Raw genomic sequence first — 21,639 nt, 5'->3', positions numbered from 1 at the left:
AACTATAACATCGTAATATATGATAACATATTAAGGATGAAAAATAAATGATTTTATCTATTTATTTGTATTTTTTTATTTTTTTTATTTGTATTTTATTTATTATTTATTTAATTGTATTTTATTTATTATTTATTTATTTGTATTTTATTTATTCATTCATTTATATTTTATCTATTTATTAATTTGTATTTTATTTAATTATATTTTATGTATTATTTATGGATTTGGATTTTATTTATTTATTTATAAGTATTTTATTTATTATTTGTTTAATTGTTTTCAATCTCGAACCAGTGACCTTCTTGCTGTAAAGCGAACATGCTACCCACTGCGCCACCGTGCAGCCTTATATTATATTACAATACATTTATATTATATTATATTATATTATAATTTATTATATTATATTTTATTATTTTATATTATATTATAATTTATTATATTATATTTTATTATTTTATATTATATTATAATTTATTATATTATATTATATTATATTATATTATATTATATTATATTATATTATATTTTATTTTATTATATTATATTATAATATATCATTTTATATTATATTATATTATATTATATTATATTATATTATATTATATTATAATGTATTATATTATATTATATTATAATGTATTATATTATATTATATTATATTATATTATATTATATTATATTATATTTTATTATATTATAATATATTATATTATATTATATTATAATATATTATATTATATTACATTATATTATATTATAATGTATTATAATGTATTATATTATATTATATTATATTATATTATATTATATTATATTATATTATATTATATTATAATGTATTATATTATATTATATTATATTATATTATATTATAATGTATCATATTATATTATATTATAATATATTATATTATATTACATTAAATGGCATGTTGTTATTTGGTTTATTTTAGGTAACAAAAATGACTTTTTAATTTTTTTATTTTAGTCATTTTAGCTAAAATAAGTTTAAATCAATATCTGTTTTAGTGAAATAAAATAACCCTTAGATATGAAGCGATTCATTCATTCATTTTTCTTCATCTTAGTCTCTTTATTCATCAGGGGTCGCCACAGCGGAATGAACCGCCAACTTATCCAGCATATGTTTTACGCCGTGGATGCCCTTCCAGCTGAAACCCAATACTGGGTAAACATCCATACACTCATTCACACGCACTCATACACTGAGGCCAATTTAGTTTATTCAGTTCACCTAAAGTGCATGTCCTCAGACTGGGGGAAACCGGGGCACATGGAGGAAACCCACACCAACACAAGGAGAACATGCAAACTCAACGCAGAAATGCCAGTTGACCCAGCTTGCACTCAAACCAGCAACCTTTTTGCTGTGAGGCGACAATGCTAACCACTGTGCCGCTGTGTCGCCCTTGAAGCGATACAGCCTAAGTATTATAAATGTAAGTATTGTTGTTTAAGGGTGTGCACTGTACCTCCGTCTGGTAGATTGGCCCAGTAGATGATGCGGAAGCCCTGTAGGACGCCGTTCAGAGCCTCTCGAGCCGGAGTCTGCCAGGACAGAGAGATGCTCTCTGGGGATGCAGCGGTGGCCACCACCTTCTCTGGAGCTCTGCTGGGAACTGAGAAACACAAAACCAACACAAATCTGACACATTAGCCATGATTGCATTTAAAGACGCTAATTAGATACAAAACTGGAATTCATTCATTTTCTTTCAGCTTAGTCCCTTATTTATCAGGAGTCACCACAGCAGAATGAACCGCCAACTATTTCAGCATATGTTTTACGCAGCATATGCCCCTCCAGCCGCAACCCAGTACTGGGAAACATCCATACACACTCTTACACTCACACACACACACACTAGGGCTAATTTTGTTTACCCAATTCACCTATAGCACCATGTCGTCCATGTGTTTGGACTGTGGGGAAAACCGGAGCACCCGGAGGAAACCCATGCCAACACAAGGAGAACATGCAAACTCCACAAACGACTCGAAAATGACTCACTCGACCCAAAAGCTGATTGTGTGACGGTAGCTTACCGTCCTCCATAGTCGTGGCCCGCACTTCACTGGAGGCAGGCCCCGGACCGGCGCTGTTGCTGGCCTGCACCACCACCTCATACTCAGCGAACTTCTTCAAGTTGTTGAGGCTCAGGGACTCGGTTTCTCCTGTGGCCTCCACACTAATGCAGACGAACTGATGGCTGCCGTTGGTGGAGTGCTCTCGATGGCACACCTGATAGCCCCTGATCACGCCATTCTGGAGGTGTTTCAACGGCGCCTACAGGTGATCATAATATATGATGAAAGCCTTTGAATCCTTTTCACAAGACTGTTATGATGTGTTTAACGCTCATCAGCATCTTAAATCCTTAAACGTATGACTATTTATATGTATTTATGTATACCTGACAAAAGTCTTGTCACTTATTCAAGTTTTAGGAACAGCAAATCATAACTTAACTTCTAGTTGACCATTTGGTATCAGAAGTGGCTTATATGAAAGGCACATCTCTAGATTACGCTTATTTTACCAAAATAAAATATGATCATGCCATGATTTTTAATTCTTTAATTAGGACAGTAAGTTCTGACTTTGCTGAGACAAAAGTCTTGTCACTTAACTGAAATAATGTACAGTATAGAATATAAAGTCATGCTGCAGTTGAAGAAAAATGAATATTGTGTCTGACTCCCATGAGCTTGGAGGACAGCATCCTGCATCTCTGCAATGACTCAAATCCCTTATTAATAAAGTCATCTGGAATGGCAAAGAAAGCGTTCATGCAGGAGTTCATCAAAATTCCTTGGATTCATCTTCAGTGCTTCCTTCTTCATCTTACCCCAGACATGCTCAATAATGTTCATGTCTGGTGAATGGGCTGGCCAATCCTGGAGCACCTTGACCTTCTTTGCTCTGATGTGAGGGCTGAAGTATGAGGAGCGCTATCCTGCTGGAGAATTTGCCCTCTCCTGTGGTTTGTAATGTAATGGGCAGCACAAATGTCTTAAAACCTCAGGCTGTTGATGTTGCCATCCACTCTGCAGATCTCTTACATGCCCCCATACTGAATGTTATCCCAAACCATGATTTTTCCTTCACCAAACTTGACTGATTTCTATGAGAATCTTGAGTCCATGCAGGTTCCAGTAGGTCTTCTGCAGTATTTGTGATGATTGGGATGCAGTTCAACAGATGATTCATCAGAAAAAGTCAACCTTCTGCCACTTTTCCAAATGATCCACTAGAATTCAAGTTATTATTTGTTGCTCTTACAACTGGGATTGACGACAGGACTTTTGTCAGATAGTGTTTGACGACTTTTGCTACTGAAAAACTCAGAATTGTTAAAAGGGTCAATTTTACATTAGTTTTTTTTGCAATTTTACATTTAAATGTCGATGCTTAATAATAATTCAATATATTGTGATAATAAACATGCAGAATACTGATATTGTGGGCATTTTAGTACATTTTATTAGTACTTCAGTGTTGTTTATAATTCTTGAAGACTTAATCAAGACGTAATCTTAATAGTTCAAGCATTACCTTTTCACATTAATCTGGCCTAATAAATGCTAAAAATATTATTTAAAAATGATGTGGCTGCTTTCATAGTATAGCACTTAGTTTACTCAGAACATTTATACACTTTGGGGGAAATAAAATAAGTATTTAGATGTTAGACTGAAGCAGCTGACATTCATTGACAATGACAAAGGGTAGAGCGGAAGTACTACTAAGAGATTTCAGCTGCTGTCTGAGCTTTCCCTACCTTTCTACAACTCCCTTTCTTCATGTGTTCAATACTTTTCCCTATGTCATTTCATTTTATTACACATAACTTCATTTTTAATCTAATTAGTTTTGTTTTCTTTTCATATATGCATTTCTTTGGCTACGATAACACAGCAACAATAGATCAAAAATACCCAGCGGCGTACCTTCCATGTAACTTTAATGCTCTGGGATGTGATTGCTTCCAGCGTGACGTCTTGCGGAGGTCCTTCAGGATCTGCAGTCATCAAATATTCACTATGTTAAGCCTGGTTTTATTTCTGAACTAATAATCCTCAAAGACAGAGGCATCAATGTTTATTAGTCTCTCGGTCACTCTCCTGTAATGCCACTCTTGACCATCAGACAGAAAGCAGTATAACAACATAACCCTTTTCGGTAATGCCACTCTTGACCACCAGCTGGCAGTAGAACACTATAATTCTTCTATCATACAGTACTCAACATAAATGAGTACACTCCATTTTGAAAATGAATATTTTTATCCATTTCTCAGAGAATGTAGGTCATATTTTTTGGTGCATTTAAACAAAATGGATTTATTAAATGGATATATTTATTAAAATAATATTTAAATTAACGAACATCTTAAAAAATAGAAAGAAAATAAATTTTAATTTATGTAAAATAATGAGAAAAATGACAAACTATAACATTTTAACAGAACTTTGCTCTTTTTAAATTAAAAAAAAAAAGTTTTTTGTTCTTTTTTATTTAATATTTTCCCTAAAATATGAATGTGGGAGTACTGATTTTGGAATGTTTTGTCCTCAGATTTGACTAATCTAATGTACAGTATATGCACAAATATAATATTGTAAAGCTTCCTATAGAAAATATCAATATAAATAAGAGATTTGTGAGGGGTGTACTCATATAGGTTGAGTGCTGCATAAACATATACTCCATAAGTCTTTCTGTAATGCCTCTCTTGACCACCAGTTAGCAGTATAAGACTACAATTCCTTTTGTGTGTCAACTAATAGAGCAATGCAGCAGGAGGTGAAGACATGTTTACATTGCTATCTGTTCTATAAATAAAAAAACGCCTAAAGTTGTACACATAAGTGAATAAGATATGACTAGTATGTTCGACTGGTCACTCGTACCGGCTTCATCAGTGGTAACGGTGAGCTCATTGCTGGGTTCGCTGTCTCCGATGTGGTTCTTGGCGAACATACGGATGTTGTAGGTGGATGACGGGTGCAGTTCAATGATGGTGGCCTGGTTCAGGGTGGGGGAAACATCTCTGGTTCTGCGAGCTCTTTCCCATGTTTCTGGTGATATATAGATGGTTTCAAATGATTAATAAAGCCAAATGGACACTTTAATGATTACAAGACTAAAAACATTACGGTCAAGACAAACTAGAAAACAGCCTAACCAGAAAGTCTGAGGATTTTTTAAAACCTTAAAGTTTGATGGTGCTTAGATTGAATAAATAGTACTTTTAAAAGCATGGGACTGGTATTTTAAGCTCATCCAGTCCATCAGACATAATTTAGATTCAAATGTTAAGCAGTTTTAAGTAACAAAAGCTCAGATTCACTTTTTTTGGATTGCTTGATATGTGGTATGCTACAGCCTTCTGTGTGGCTTTAAGGGCTTTGTTGGTCATTTGCTATGGTTTTCTGGGTGTTTGTAACGTACTAGCAGTGTTAGCACGTTTTAAGAACATTTCTACAATAATATTAGAACATTTGTACAATGCTGATAGCATGTTTTACTATTGTTAGGATGATTGCACCACCCACACTTGTCAGCGCTATCAACTCACCATGTTGTTAGCAATAAAGTTTATACCTGCTAGCATGTTTTAAAACGTCACTAAAATGTTTTCTCCAAAACTGCTAACATTTTAACACATTACTAGAATTTTTATGATGTTGCCATTGTTTTACAACTTGATCATGTTTAAATGTACATGTTAGTATTTTTAGCACATTGTTAATGAGCTTTAGCATGTTGTTCCTTGCTGAAAAATCCAGCTTAAACCAACCTAACCTGGTTGGCTGGTTGACCAGCCTGGTTTTAGAGGGGTTTTGGCCATTTCCAGGCTGGTTTCCAGCTATTTCCAGCCTGGTCTTAGCTGGTCAAGCTAGAAAATGACCAGCTAAATCCAGCTAAAACTAGCTTGACCAGCCTGGTTTAAGCTGGATATAGCTGGTTTTGGCTGGGCTCCCAGCCTGGCTAGGCTGGTCAAGCTGGTTTTAGCTGGTCATCTCCCAGCCTGACCAGCTAAGGCCAGGCTGGAAATGGCTGAAAACCAGCCTGGAAATGGCTGAAACCCCTCTAAAACCAGCCTGGTTAACCAGCTAAAACCAGCCAACCAGCCTAGGCTGGTTTAAGCTGTTTTTTACAGTAGGGTTGACATAATTTAGCACATAGCTAATATGCATCTTGCACAGTTTACTACTTTTGTTAATATATTAAACAATGCTACTGTGCTAACTTGCTAATGTGCTAAACTTTTACATTTTTTTAAATGTCACTAACCTGTTTTTTTTAAAAACATTTTAATGTTTAACATGTTTAAACATGTTGCTCACTACCTTTTATGCTTAAATTTACGTGTTTTCAGCAAATTGTTAACAAGCTTTATCATGTTGTTGACATTTTAACACCTTATATGTATCTAGTAATTTTAACATATTGTTAAAATGCTTTACCACTGTTGTCAACATATTAAAACATTGCTAATGTGCCAACCTGCTAATTTGTTAACCTTTTAAATTGTTTATATTATGTTATTAACCTTCAAACATTCTTAAAACGTTAACACGTAAAGCATGTTTTAACATGTTCCAAATGTTTTAGAACTTTATCATGTTTAAATTTACATGTTAGTAGTTAGTTACTGTTTTCTCCAAAAATTGCTAACATTTTAACATGTTTAGCATGTTAACAAACTTTATCATGTTTAAATTTTCTCTAGCATGTTTTACAACTTCTCTAGCATGTTTTACAACCTCTCTGGCATGTTTTAACATGTCAGCATGATTTAACAAAATTCTAGCATCTTTTACAATAACATGTTTTTTCTAGCATGTTTCCAGCACATTTTAACATGTTGCTAACATGTTTTAACACACTGCTGGGACGAATTAAAGCACATTTACTATTGACATTCTGTGGTTTTCTGGGTGATTTCTAAAGTGCTGCTTGATGCTTGCTATGTGCTAACATTGCTAGAGTTTTTTAAACACATTTCTAGTATGTTGTTAGCATGTTCTAACACATGCTATACCAAAAAAAAAAACAAAAAAAAACCCTGCTGTTTGCATTGGTTTGGTTCGTTTACCTGTTTTGTTTTTGCACTCAATATCGTAGCCGGTGATGAGACTGTTACCATCAAAACCCATGGTCCAGCGGAGGGCGATGGTCCTCTCCTTCACCTCTCGAATTTCCACTTTGGGAGGCTCTGGCGGCTCTGAAAAAGCAGATACAGCTCTCAGATTTTCATTTATACAATGACATGTAAATGAGGAGATTTCCCTCAAGAGGCTCGTCTCTGATGCCTGATAAATCCCCAGAATCTCCTGCCGAGCCCAGGCGATTTTCCGGCTGCTTACCTTGAACAGTCAGCTGAAGGATTCCTCTGTCTTCACCGTAAGAGTTAATGGCATGACAGGAGAAGAAGCCCGAATCCTCTCTCATCGTTGGGTAGATCTGAAACAGGGATAAATGGTGTGCAAATGTACAATTTGAAGACATCCACTGCAGAAATCATTCTCATCAGACCACTATGCTAATGACATATATTCTTAAGTCATAAAAACAGCCAAAAACTTATGATTAAAAATATTGTATGTTTTTTTTTTCAAACAAGCATGCGCTAGATTGATCATTAAAACTTCTTTTTTTGATGTTTAATATATTTCTACAGTTCTTCTGAACAGTTTGGTCAATAAAAACAGCATAACAGAAATCTTTCACAAGAAATATTTGACAAAATTGAAAATAAGAATAATTTGTTTTTTTAAAACAGTAATAAATAATAAATAAATAAATAAATTATATAATAAAATCAGTAAAATAGTTTAAACTAATTATAATAATTCCTTACATTTATAAAGCACTTTTCTGGACACTCAAAGTGTTTTACACGTTTTTTGAGGGGAATACGTTAACACATAAAGCATGTTTTAACATGTTTCAAATGTTTTAGAACTTTATCATGTTTAAATTTACATGTTATTAATTTAGCACATTGCTAACGAGCTTTAATATGTTGTTGACATATTTTAGCACATTGCTAATATGTACCTTGTATATTTTAACATGTTGTTATAATGTTTCACCACTGTTGTCAACATATTAAAATATTGCTAATGTGATAACCTGCTAATGTGAAAACCTTTTTAATGTGTTTGAAAATTGTCACTAACCTGTTTTCTAAAAAAATCCTAACATTTTAACACATTTAGTATGTTGCTAATGTTTTGCAACTTTATCATGTTTTATTTACATGTTAGTGTTTTTAGCACAATGTTAACAAGCCTTACCATGTTGTTGACATATTTCAGCACATTACATTTTAACATGTTGTTTTGTTTTCTCAAAAAATCTTAACATTTTAACATGTTTACAATGTTTTAACATGTTGCTAATGTTTTACAACTTCATCATGTTTAAATTTACATGTTAGCATTTTGAGCACATTGTTATTAAGCATGTTGTTAGCACATTGCTAATTTCTATCTAGTACACTTAAACATGTTGATATGCTTTACCACTTTGCTAATGTGCTGAGCTATAAAAATGGTTTTAAAATGTCTAACCAGTTTTCTCCAAAAATCCTCAACCACCACCAGGATGATGCGACGGCAATATTGCACAAGACCGCAGACCACACACAAACTGATTGGTGGAGATGAGACAGAGTGATGAAGCCAATTATGATATGGGGATGGTTAGGCCATGATGGACAGAGGCCAGTGGGCAAATTTGACCAAGATGCTTGGGGTTAAACCCCTACTCTTTAAATCGATAGTACCCCTAGTCTTTTTGAAGGACATCCTGGGATTTTTAACAACCACAGAGAGTCAAGACCTCGGTTTAACGTCTCATCCAACAAATGCTCACTGAGCAGTATAGAGCCACCATCAGTATACTGGGGCGTTAGAACCCACACTGACCACAGGTTTAGCGCCCCCTGCTGGTCTCACTACTAACAACACTACTTCCAGCAGCACCCTAGCTTTCCATGTGGTCTCCCATCCAGATACTGACCAGGCCACCATGTCAGAGTTGCAGAGAGCTAGCTGGTGGTAATTCATATGTAGTTTATTTTTTCATGTATTACATAACTTACATTCAATTTTATATAACAATAAGACTTCAGTGCAGAAAACAGTACAAATGAAAAAAGTATCCACCTATATTTGACTATATTTTACATATTACATAATTGATATTATTGTGTGTTTAATTGTTTATATTTTGTATCTTGTATGCTTATGATTATAGTTATAAAACGTTAAAACATTAATCATTCATACATTACATCTTAAGGCTGATTTATACTTCTGCATTGAGTGATCGCCGTGACCCATGCTGCCTGCCTTGTGCATAGCCGTGCATTTATACTTCTGTGTGTGTTGTTTGTGTTGCTCTGCAATAGGACTTTCGAAACCCTAGCTGGCAGTGGGTGTTTATGTTCCTCTGTGTCGAGTTTCTTTGCGGATGTTGTATTTTTCTGAATGCTACCTTAATGTACAAGTAGCTCAAACTCGCTCATTCAGAGGCAGGAACCAGCGGATGTGCAACAACTTGAATCATAAGGTGAACACAAAACAAAAGTTTCCATCTGGAGCTCCTTCACAAGACTACACACTTATAAAAACTCGCTCCATCGGGTTCACAGCTGTCAGCACCACCCACACTCGTCACCGCTATCAAGCTGAGCAATATCAGAGCTTGCGTTACACTTTATTGTGACGTGTGGTTACGTTTCCCTACTGAAAAAAACAGCTTTAAGCAGCCTAGGCTGGTTGGCTGGTTTTAGAGGGGTTTTGGCCATTTCCAGGCTGGTTTCCAGCCATTTCCAGCCTGGTCTTAGCTGGTCAGGCTGGGAGATGACCAGCTAAAACCAGCTTGACCAGCCTAGCCAGGCTGGGAGCCCAGCCAATACCAGCTATGTCTAGCTTAAACCAGGCTGGTCAAGCTGGTTTTAGCTGGATTTAGCAGGTCATTTTCCAGCCTGACCAGCTAAGACCAGAGGCCAAAACCCCTCTAAAACCAGGCTGGTCAACCAGCTAAAACCAGCCAACCACCCTAGGCTGGTTTAAGCTGGATTTTTCAGCAGGGTTTTGAGAGCTGCGTTACAATTTTTCAGCGTCTGCGTTAACCTTGGCAACCGATTATTTGTTAACTACTAAAGTTTACTGTGTTTACTATATTTTCATATATACTGTATATATTATATTTAATGTAAACTTTCTAAATGCTTTGGCAGTACATTTGTAACATAAGTCATGCAAATTAAGCACTTTTTGAGTTTAATTTTTGAATTTGGGAAAGAGAGAGAGAGGATTGAAGTATTTGACTAATTTTTTAAATGTGCACAAGACCAAAAATAGGACAAGACAACACACAAAATAAGAGTCTGAGACCTGCAGGGTGGAGACGACCTCATCGCCGACGTTCTTGACGGTCACAGTGTGCCTCCACATGTCTGGGTTGATCATGTGCGACTGCTTCTCCTTCTCCACCTCCTTCTCCCACCTCACCATGATGGGCTTCTCACCGTGGGCCTTGCAGCTCATCTCGATTTTCTCTCCCTTCGTGGCCAGCGAGTTGTTGGGATACGATGTGATCATGGCGGGAACTGATCGACACAACAGAAAAAAGGCATCATGTAGACAAGAGTGCTAACAAGCTGTTTCAAAATTTCTAAAATGTGGTGTCACAGACCCCACACTGACCGACAAACACTGCCGTATTAGCATACACTGTAAAAACAATATAAAATGTAAATTAGTAGTTTTCCAGATTTTGTGATTTAATTTTTCTCCATTTATGCTTTTGAATTGTATTATGGGACCTTGATCTTTCTTCCAATGACTTTTAACCTTGAAAAGTTAGGCACAGTGACTTTTATTAACATGTTTAATAGTTTTAAGTGATAAATTGTCTGGGTTGGAGTTGTGTATTACAGTACTAACAACCTTCATAACGTCAGTCTAGTGTTTGAACCTTTTTTTTTTTTTTGATTTGATTTGGTTTTACATCACAGAAGCAAGAAAATATTATACTATTTTACATTATTCTGTAAAGTGTTTGTTATAAAAAAAAATCCCCAGGATAATAATAAAATAAACAAAACTTTAAAAAAAGGTAGCAAAAAAGTTGACTCATAAATCATGCTTTTTATAATAATTCCTTACATTTATATAGCGCTTTTCTGGGCACTCAAAGCACTTTACACAATGGGGGGAGGGGGGGGGGGGGATCTCCTCATCCACCACCAGTGTGCAGCATCCACCTGGATGACGTGACGGCAGCCATTTTGCGCCAGACCGCACACCACACACCAGCTGATTGGTGGAGAGGAGACAGAGATGAAGCCAATTGGAATATGGGTATGGTTAGGAGGCCATGATGGACAGAGGCCAGTGGGCAGATTTGGCCAGGATGCCGTGGTTAAAATCCGTGGGATTTTTAACGACCACAGAGAGTCGGGACCTCGGTTTAACGTCTCATCCGAAAGACATCGCTCACTGAGCAGTATAGCGTCCCTGTCACTATACTGGGGCATTAGCACCCACACAGACCGCAGGTTGGGCGCCCCCTGCTGGCCTTACTTACACCACTTCCGGCAGCAACCTAGCTTTCCCATGTGGTCTCCCATCCAGGTACTGACCGGGCGCAGCCCTGCTTAGCTTCAGTGGGCGACCATGTGAGAGTTGCAGAGAGCTAGCTGCCGGCAAGCTTTTTTGAAAGAACTCTTCATACAGTATATTGCCACAATCATCTTTATTTTCCGCAGTATTAAACTCATTTTAGCTCAGGGGCCACATGCAGGGCCGGATTAACGTAAGGGCTAGGTGGGGCTGTAGCCAAGGTAAAAGGGGGCCCTTGATTGGCTGAAGAATTAATTTGCGCTATGATGCGGGAAACGCCTTTTCGTGGTATGCTTACTCTCATCGATAATGTGAAGTATTACTTTAGGTTCGCTGCTGTTTAAAAACAGTGACGCCGATGCTAAACTGGGCCTCGGAGTGGCTGTAGCCCAATCAGAATAATGAATAGCCCTGTTTTAGTCACCTATAAGGGTGCACTGCAAAAAATGCTTTTCTTACTTAGATTTTTTTTGTCTTGTTTCTAGTCCAAATATCTAATAATTCTTATATCAAGAAACATTTCCTAGGCAAGCAAAATATATTGTCTTGTTTTCAGAAATAAAATGCCAATATTAAGGGAGTTTTTCCTTGAAACAAGCTAAATAATCTGCCAATGGGGTAAGCAAAATAATCTTGTTTTTCCTTTTGACATAAGATTATTTTGCTTACCCCATTGGCAGATTATTTAGCTTGTTTTAAGGGAAAACTCAATTAATTTTGGCATATTATATCTTAAAACAAAACAGTATGTTTTGCTTATCTAGAAAATTATTCTTGATTTAAGAGTTTTTAGATATTTGGACTAGAAACAAGACAAAAAAAATCAGGGTAAGAAAAGCATTTTTTGCAGTGTGATCATCAGTTGTCCCAATTTCCCCATGACTGTTCCTTATTTTGGCACTACCGAGAGAGCCATCTAGTCTAAGGCCGGCTAACCAAGCTCATAGTGGAACAAAAAATAAAATTCAAATAGTCTTCATCATTGTTGTACATGTAGTAACAGAAGCTGGGATAGGCGGAATCATACTGAATGGACTCATAACTGAAGCGCTGTCTCGGCTGCACGGCGCTTACAGCTGGACTCAAACCGGCGCGTGCTCGCACAATCCTTCCATCACACAATATAACCGAGACAGTGTGTGAACAAATCAAATAGCTGACACAGGCAGTTATCAAAATATCCATCGTTGGGGAGTATCTATCATAAGTAAATACACTCGGTTATGCTTTACAGTAAGTCTAACTGAACCAGTAAAGAAGCAAACTTTCTTTTATGAATGTTTACTTTGCCCCTTTTATGAAAACGCCAGTAATATTATGGAGCAATGAAATATTGGCGCTGATTTTCATCAGACAATATATCTAGCAAAACATGATATATATATATATATATATCATAAGAATGCTAGCCTACTGTAACTCAGAAGACGACAATACGCTATTTTGGATATTTAAAGCATGGATATTAAAGATATTATATCATTATGGATTTATGTTCAGCTAAAGTCCTAAAGAAACGTTTTTAAAGGTAAACTATTTAAAGTATTTATTATTTAGCACTGATTTAGGAATTATCGCAAGTGTTTTTTGTTTTGTTGATTTTTGCAGCCTGTTTAAACTTTAAAGTTCATATTATATCATTACTTCATTTTGTATACTTACAGGCTTATTTTAATACAATAGAAAAAATATAATAATAAATCAAATGGTGGAAAATTAGATTAAAATATTAATTAGTAAATTACTTTTGTGAGGTAAAAAAATAAAAGGGGGGCCCTTAGATTTGTCATAGCCCCAGGGCCGCTTAGTCCCAGCTTTAGCTTAGTCCCTTTACTCATCACTAGTCGCCACGGCAGAATGAACCACCAACTTATCCAGTATATGTTTTATGCAGCGGATACCCAAGCTGCAACCCAGTACTGGGAAACATCCGTTCACACCCATACACAATATGGCCAATTAAGTTAATCCAACTCACCTATACCACATGTCTTTGGACTGTAGGGGAAACCGGAGCACCCAGAGGAAACCCACAGCAACACGGGGAGAACATGTAAACTATACACAGAAATGCCAACTGACCTAGCCGGGCTCAAACCAGCGACCTTCGTTCTGTGAGGCAACAGTGCAAACAACCGAGCAACTGTGTTTCCCCATTCTATAACTATGTATTTATAAATAAACAACAAAATAAATAGAATTTATCAGAGTATTGCTGATTCTGAGATCTAGTTATTCAAAGCAGAGGTGTCAAACTCCGCCCAGTTCAGGAAAAGGGGAGGGGTTTAGCAGCTCATCAGCATTTAAAGAGACATGAACAGAATAATGGTAATTTTTTTTTGCCCCAAAATTTGTAATTTTTAACATGCTATAATACATTTTTACGGTATTTTGAGCTTTAACTTCAGACATATTAAGGAGACTCCAGAGGATAGTATCATATCTTGTGAAAGGATGAAATATGTACCCTTTAATTCAAGTGCCATGTAACGTTTTGTAGCAGCGAGAGTCAGAATACTTTACTATAGCAGACAAGGAAAATGTTTTACAGCTGCATGGTAAAAAAAAAACATGCTGTGAATGTGCTGCTCTATGCAGACGTACTGTTATTATTCCTCTCTCATACGCACACACACACAGGCAGAGCGGGTATATGTGCGAGCACCGGTACAGCGTCTGATGTGATTGAGTGTGTCAGGTTGAAAGTCCCGACCGTTTACATGTCATCTCTTATTCAGTCGAACAATTCTCAGCTCAGCAGCATAAAAAAATGAAAGAAAAAAAATACTTTGCATGACAGCATGTTATATTGTGCGATTTCCATTTCTGAAATTTGGAAAATTGTACATTTCTTTAGATTTTTACATTCACCGTTGATTTTTAAAATCCATATATTGTTTCATATTTTGTAAATAATAATAAAAACTGTAAAAATAAATTGAAATCCTATTGTTATTGTTATTTTATCAAGTAACATTATCAGATGCTGCATGTCTAACATGGACGAAAATCTTAACTCTTAATATTCATTCATTCATTTTTTTCCTTCGGGTTAGTCCCTATGTTCATCAGGGGTCGCCACAGCGGAATGAACTGATAACTTATCCAGCATATGTTCCCGTAGTGTATAAGTGTGTGAAAGAGTTTGTATGGGTGTTTCCCAGTACTGGGTTGCAGCTGGATGGGCATCCGCTGTGTAAAACAAATGCTGAAAAAGTTGGTGGTTCATTCTGCTGTGGTGGCTTTTGATAAATAAGGGACTAAGCTGAAGGAAAATGAATGAATGAATGAATAAAAATGATGTACTTTTACATATTAAAATCTCATCAAATTGATAATAAATTCTGCTTTTAACAATAATATATCAAGTAAAATTGTCAAGATGGTTTACATCTAATATTGAGATATATAATAATGATTCCCAATATTGTTTTTATAAACAAAATAGTAAAATTAACACAGATATTTACTATCTTTTCATAAAGTATATTGTGCTCAGCATATATAAGTACACCCCTCACAAATTATTCATTTTTTTCTGGCTTAGTTCCTTTATTAATTATGGGTTACCACAACGGAATGAACCACCAACTTATCCAACATATGTTTTACACAGCGGATGCCCTTCCAGCAATATTTATCCATATATAGCCCTTCCTTTTAAATTCATATTGTTAATAGTAAGCTATACAATATTATATTTGTGCATATACATTAAATTAGTCAGTACTGAAGCCAAATCTCTTCTTAAGATGCACTTTTTCAGTTTGTTGTACTTTAACAAAGCATGAGAGATTGACATATTATTTACATTAGATTTTATTTATTTCTATTGTTTTCACCTTTCGCTGTTAGAACTTTCGTGTGTTATAAAGTGCGTTATAAATAAAATAAGTTGAATTGAAGTATTTTAAATATCTTTTTAAACATTACCTGCCATTTTGACTTCAAAATTCTTCTTCAAAAAAATAAATAAATAAATAAGTTACTGGTGTTCTTCCGCCCGACCACACTTTACCCTCTCATTTTGTAAACTTTGTAGCCTTCTTAACTCTGGCTAGGTGATTAATTCTTCTGAACTGGAAAAGCCCTCACCCTCCTTCTCACACTTGTTGGATAATAAATGTTCATTATTTTATGAAATTAGAAAACAAATAAGGCACTCTCTTCACCGACCTAGCACTATTTTTATTTAATAGTGGCAACCCATTCGCAAACATGTCCAAACTCTTCAGCTTGATCCTGCTCCTTCTGATTGAGTTCCCACCCCTCAATGCCCAGCTTTTATGGGAAACTTTCTGGTCAACACATTGTAGACTTGTTTTATATAAGATTGCACAAGTGTTTTTATTTATTCATTCATTCATTCAATTATTTATTCATTCATTCATTCATTTATTCATTCATTTATTTGTTTATTTGTTTATTTATTTATTTATTTTTATTATATTTTTATTTTTAAAATTTTTATTATTATTATTTGCTCAAAATACTCTTCAGTCTTTTTGCTTATTGGTACATGTTTATGTCTTTGAATATTTTTGTTATGTTTCATAATGTATACATAAAACATACATAAAAATAATAATAAAAAAAGTTACTGTCTTAAATTGAAATGTTTGAGTCATGTCAACTTACATAAGTGAACAAACCTAAAAAATAAAAAAAATAAAAAGTTAAATCTTATATAACTAAAAAATCATTTGAAATCGGATTATTTCTTATTAAAATAAGTTTAAGTATAACATTAAAAAAAACATTTTTGTTATGACTTTTTGTTGTATTATTTTTTCACAGTGTAAATGTTACAGGAAATTAGTTGCTTTGCCAGTTTTTATAAAAAAAAAAAAAATCAAGGTCAAAATGGCACCTTTACATAACCCTAACTCCACCTTTTTCCATCCCCACTTATTATTATTATTATTATTATTATTATTATTATTATTATTATTATTATTATTATTATTATTATTATTATTATTATTATTTTGCAGCTTGTTTAAACTACTTATTTAAAATAGGCTAAATCAACACAATTGTTGAGTTTTTTTTAGGGACAACTTAGTTGTTTTTGCGTTCAGTTCACTTAAATTTGTAAAAAAAAAAAAACAATTAGGTTAACTCAATCAATTTGTGTTGGGACAACATGAAGAAATTGTCCCAGGGTTGATGTTTGCTTTCCCTGGTCTATCAGGGCTACTGAAGTGAGATTCGACACCTCGAGAGACGCTGCACATATAAAAAAAAAAATCCTAACCCCTGCCATTTCCATCCACACTCAATTTTTTTTATTTGATCTATTTATTTATTTATTTATTTATTTATTTATTTGCAGCTTGTTCAAACTACTTGCTTAAAATAGGCTAAATCAACATAATTCTTGAGGGCTTTTTTTGAGACTTAATTTTTTATGTTCAGTCCACTTAAATTTGTAAAAAAACAATCGATTTGTGTCGGGACAACATGAAGAAATCTTCTTTTAGTCCACCCTGTTAGCATTTCATCAGTATACACACTTGTGAGTCTCCCAAACTTAATAGAGTTGATCAGAGACGGCAAACTGAATCTGTAGCTGAAAGAAAGCAGCGGCGTTGTGTTTCTCCACTGGGCGTTATGTGATTATCCCCAATAAAACACTCTAGAGGGAAGTGTGTTGGAGGATCAGCCCAATCCCCCCGCAGGCCATGAGCTGTCTTCATCAGCGCTGCATAATTGCCGTGTTGATGTATTTCTTTAATATCCAGCAGAATCATAAGCAACTGAAAGCGGAGGTGCTTAATTCCTCTCCGGAGATCCAGACGGTTGCTGGGCAGGAACTAGTGATTTACAGCTCTTCTGATTGATTCGGGCCTTGTTCCACTCATTCATTTAGGACTCGTAAATGGACAGGAATGATCCGTGTTTGGCAGCTTTGCAAGTGTTTTTTTTTTTTTTTTTTTTTTGCATGTGTCACCAACACACACATTTGCACAAATCTCTCCGGGTGGATGTTTGTGTTCCCTGGTCTATCAGGGCCACCGAAGTGAGATTCGACACCTCGAGAGACGCTGGAGATTCAGCAGTGATGTTCTGAGAGGAAGATCAGCTTCACATTTACCGAATCTGAGTATTGTATTTTTGTGCAATAAATGACATCAAAATTGCATCACTGAGAGCGTGAATATGCAGATAAGTTGCACTGGCGTCAAGAATTTCACTCATAAATAATGTCAAATAGGCTATAAATTATAGACTGTGAAATGGCCCAAATAGGCAAATGTCTTACATGTATTATACTGTAAACATGTATTTTAATTCCCTTCATAAATCCTGAACATTTTAGGAATTAAAAACATGTAAGAAAAAAAGCTCATTTAAAATTAAAGCAAGATTCACAGTAAATAATATTTATTATAAGCAGAAAAATGTAAGAGTATTTAGCTGAAACCGTGGTTTTATTATAGCATTCTACACACACACACACACACACACACACGCACACAAATATTTTGTCTTTTTTCTTCGGCATAGTCTCTATTTCAGAGGTCATCACAGCGTAATAAACCGCCAACTATTCCAACGTATGTTTTACGAAGCAGATACAACCCAGTAATGGGAAACTTTGTGCAACCCAGTAATAGGAAACACCCATACACACTCTTATACATTACGGCAAATTTTTGCTTACCCAATTTATCTGTAGCTCATGTCTTTAGACTGTGGGGGGAAAACAGGGCGTAGGAAACACACACCCTACACAAATATGTTTGTGTGTGTATATATATATATATATATATATATATATATATATATATATATATATATATATATATATATATGTAACATACAAGTTCATGTTTAAAAATTCACATAAATGCAACATATATCAAAATATTGCAAAATTGACATGTTTTTCAATCAATAGAATTACAAACATGTACATATATGTTTGACATTTATGTTTATATACTTATATCTATGTTCTCATATGGACATATATTAGATTTCCTTATGGGCTTGGTGAAATTCCAAACACTTCAAGAATAAAAAAAATGGCAAATGATAATAATAATAATAATAATAATAATAAAAAAAAAATAATAATAATAATAATAGCACCTCTGGCTCAGAACTGTTTGTCCAAGGCTGTGAATTAAAGGTAAAACATTGCAAATAATGTTCTGTTTCTTGCACAGACCAATTGTTTCATCATGGGTATGAATTTTGCTTTGCCTGTATTTGTTCTTCTGACTTTCAAAGTGCTGCAAGTCCTTGACTTCCATTTTATGAATCACCAAAGACCACAGCTTTGGCTTAAACTCTGGTGAGTAAATTAAATGTAAATTTTGTTTGGTTAAACTATGATAGGCAACAAGGTGGCTCTTACATACTTATATAAAATATAACTATTATTGTTATTGCAGAAATTAATCCTAACTGTAACTGGAAAAAAAAATGTAACACAACTGGAGTGATATGCAATCTTTGGCATGAATATGAATTTCTTTAGAGCGAAGTTATATAAACAATATTCAATACAAAAAGGATGTTTTATAGATTTATCTGTTGTCTTAGACTTGACACATGGCAGAGAATTAGGTTTAAGTCTTACCTCACTGACTCGTCATCTTTCCTTTTTACATCCAACAAAAAATCTATCAGGAGCCATTCTCAGTAGATCACTATCATATTATTTAAACTTTAGTTTTGTCCACTTGCAAAACTCACTGTGTGCCATAACCTCAGCATAAAGGGCTCTTACGCTGGTTTCACAATGCATGAGCAGCAAGTACTTTTTTCAGTGTAGAGAAGAGTTGTGCATCAAGGTCCAGGTAGAGATATGTGTTAAAAGCAGGGTTTGTATGTTTTTCTGCGCACATGCAGAGATTCGTCAGTTTGCTTTTTGATTATACTACATTGCTTTCACCGGTGTTGGTTCGGTTGCACATAAATAACATATTTATTAAGGGATTACCACTTTTAATAAATACACTTTGCACATGAGGTAAATCATATCTCAAAGCATTTACTGGGGCACTGGCGATTTTGGGTCTAGCGATGCCCCTGGTTAGCACTGTCACCTCACAGCAAGAAGGTCGCTGGTTCGAGTTTGGGCCAGTTGGCTATCTGTGTGGAGTTTGCATGTTCTCCCCATGTTGGCGTGGGTTTTCTCCCACAGTTTTCCCCCACAGTCTAAAGACATGCGCTATAGGTGAACTGAATAAACTAAATTGGCTGTAGTGTATGAGTGTGAATGAGCCTGTATGGGTGTTTCCCAGAACTGGGTTGCAGCTGGAAAGACATCCGCAGTGTAAAACATATGCTGGATAAGTTAGCGGTTCATTCTTATGTGGCGACCCCTGATTAATAAAGGGGCTAAGCCGAAGAAAAAATGAATGAATGAATGAATGAATCTATGAATGAATCAACTTTGATTTCAGCATCCCATTCAACATCCCCATAACTGAAAGCCTCTTACAAAAAAAAAAAAAGGGCCACAGCGCATTTCAGATCCAGAGACTTTTAACAAGAGTACAGTAATTTGCAGTCTATGTTTGAGCATAATTCAATTATGGAAGCTTAACAAGAATGAAGCATCACTTGTGTGAGTGAAACACACCATTGGCGGTTTAATCGTTAATGAGAACAGCTGCTCGTGACAGCTGCGGGATCAATCTTTGAGACAAATTAGTTTGTTTTCCTTTCTAAATCATACCAGTTACAATGATCGTGAGGCACAGTATAAAAAACAACATGAACAAGCTACTTGAAAGAGATTACAGATCAAAATTAGATACATTTGTGCACCATAATGCCAACATTAGGACCTTCAGCACACATATATTGTGGTGTGTTGGCAGTGTGATCCTGCTTTTCTTTTTCCACACCTAGACTTTTGTTTCAGACTTTTGTCTCGTTAGTCCAGTTAGCGCAGTTCATTTGGCATATGTGAATCCAGCAATCGCGATCAGATCCGCGGCAAAACAATCACTCCGAGATCAATTGAATGAGTTTGTCAAGGTTCATGTAGAGAAAAGGAGCGAGGACTCAGATGTAGAACTAAATAGATTTTTTATTTATAGTAAAAATAAAATAAACAGCAAAACAGTAAACAAAAAAAAAACTACCCAGAGGGGGAAAACACTAGTAAAACAAACAAACAAACAAACTTGCCTGGGCAGGCAGATAGGGATTAGAGCTGGAACACACGACAGGACAAGGAGAGAATTGATGACTAACTGGCACAGGACAGCAGACATGAGGAGAATATAAGCAGAATTAAAGTAATTAACAAACAGGTGGACCGAAACCAAAACCAACAGGACTGAGATGCTGAGAATGAAACAGAGCGATGCCGACAGAACAAAACACAAACACGAGTATAGAACGCACGGCACACGCAGACCCCAGGCCTGCATCAAGCTACAGCGTGCACGGTCCAGCGTGCGCGCAACCACAACGATGCGCATATAGAGACACACAAGGACAGAAAACGAGTGCTCGACCCGAGAAAACTTAAGCCGAGCACCACAAACAGGACAAGACAGAGCCAGTGTCCGGACTCAGCCACCAAAACAAGAATTTACAAGACCAGATTGGCAGAACTCTGACAGAGGTGGTCTCGGCTCAATTGAAATGAACTCTGGAGTGGATCGATTGTAGTAAAAAAGTTATAAGATCCGAGCTCGGCTATATCACAGTGTTTTATGGATATGTAATAGGCATACGACCACATGAAGAGAGAATTTTGAGTAGGGCGGGAGGTCATTCCAGACATCCCAAGTCTCCCGGAAGTTTCGGGAGTCTTCCGCAAATGCAAAGAGACTCCTGGATGCCTGAAAACAAGTGATAATCTCCCGGAAATCACCCGTCTCCCTTCCGGTCCTCAAATACGTTGCGCACCCTTCTCACTTTTCTCCACCGCATCCCTCCTCGCTCTTCAGACACGTAGCACGCACCTTGTCAAACACCAGTCCTAGACATT

General features: G+C 35.7%; 1 protein-coding gene across 7 annotated transcripts in view; it reads right to left on the bottom strand.

Annotated features, from left to right (window-relative positions):
- The window catches only part of dscama (Down syndrome cell adhesion molecule a), a 185,008-nt gene that overhangs the window by 29,746 nt on the left and 133,623 nt on the right, over positions 1 to 21,639 (bottom strand). For all 7 annotated transcript variants that reach the window (XM_087269684.1, XM_087269687.1, XM_087269685.1 and 4 more), the window contains 7 exon segments: positions 10,446 to 10,660; positions 7,404 to 7,500; positions 7,133 to 7,261; positions 4,941 to 5,108; positions 3,978 to 4,048; positions 2,073 to 2,313; positions 1,499 to 1,645 (listed from right to left, as the gene is read on the bottom strand). In XM_087269684.1, coding sequence (XP_087125810.1) covers positions 1,499 to 1,645; positions 2,073 to 2,313; positions 3,978 to 4,048; positions 4,941 to 5,108; positions 7,133 to 7,261; positions 7,404 to 7,500; positions 10,446 to 10,660 — 1,068 coding nt within the window.

The sequence above is a fragment of the Danio rerio genome, chromosome 10, assembly GCF_052040795.2.
Source record: "Danio rerio strain M-AB ecotype USA chromosome 10, GRCz13ab, whole genome shotgun sequence".
Taxonomy (NCBI): domain Eukaryota; kingdom Metazoa; phylum Chordata; class Actinopteri; order Cypriniformes; family Danionidae; genus Danio; species Danio rerio.
This window is presented reverse-complemented; position numbering and strand designations above follow the sequence as displayed.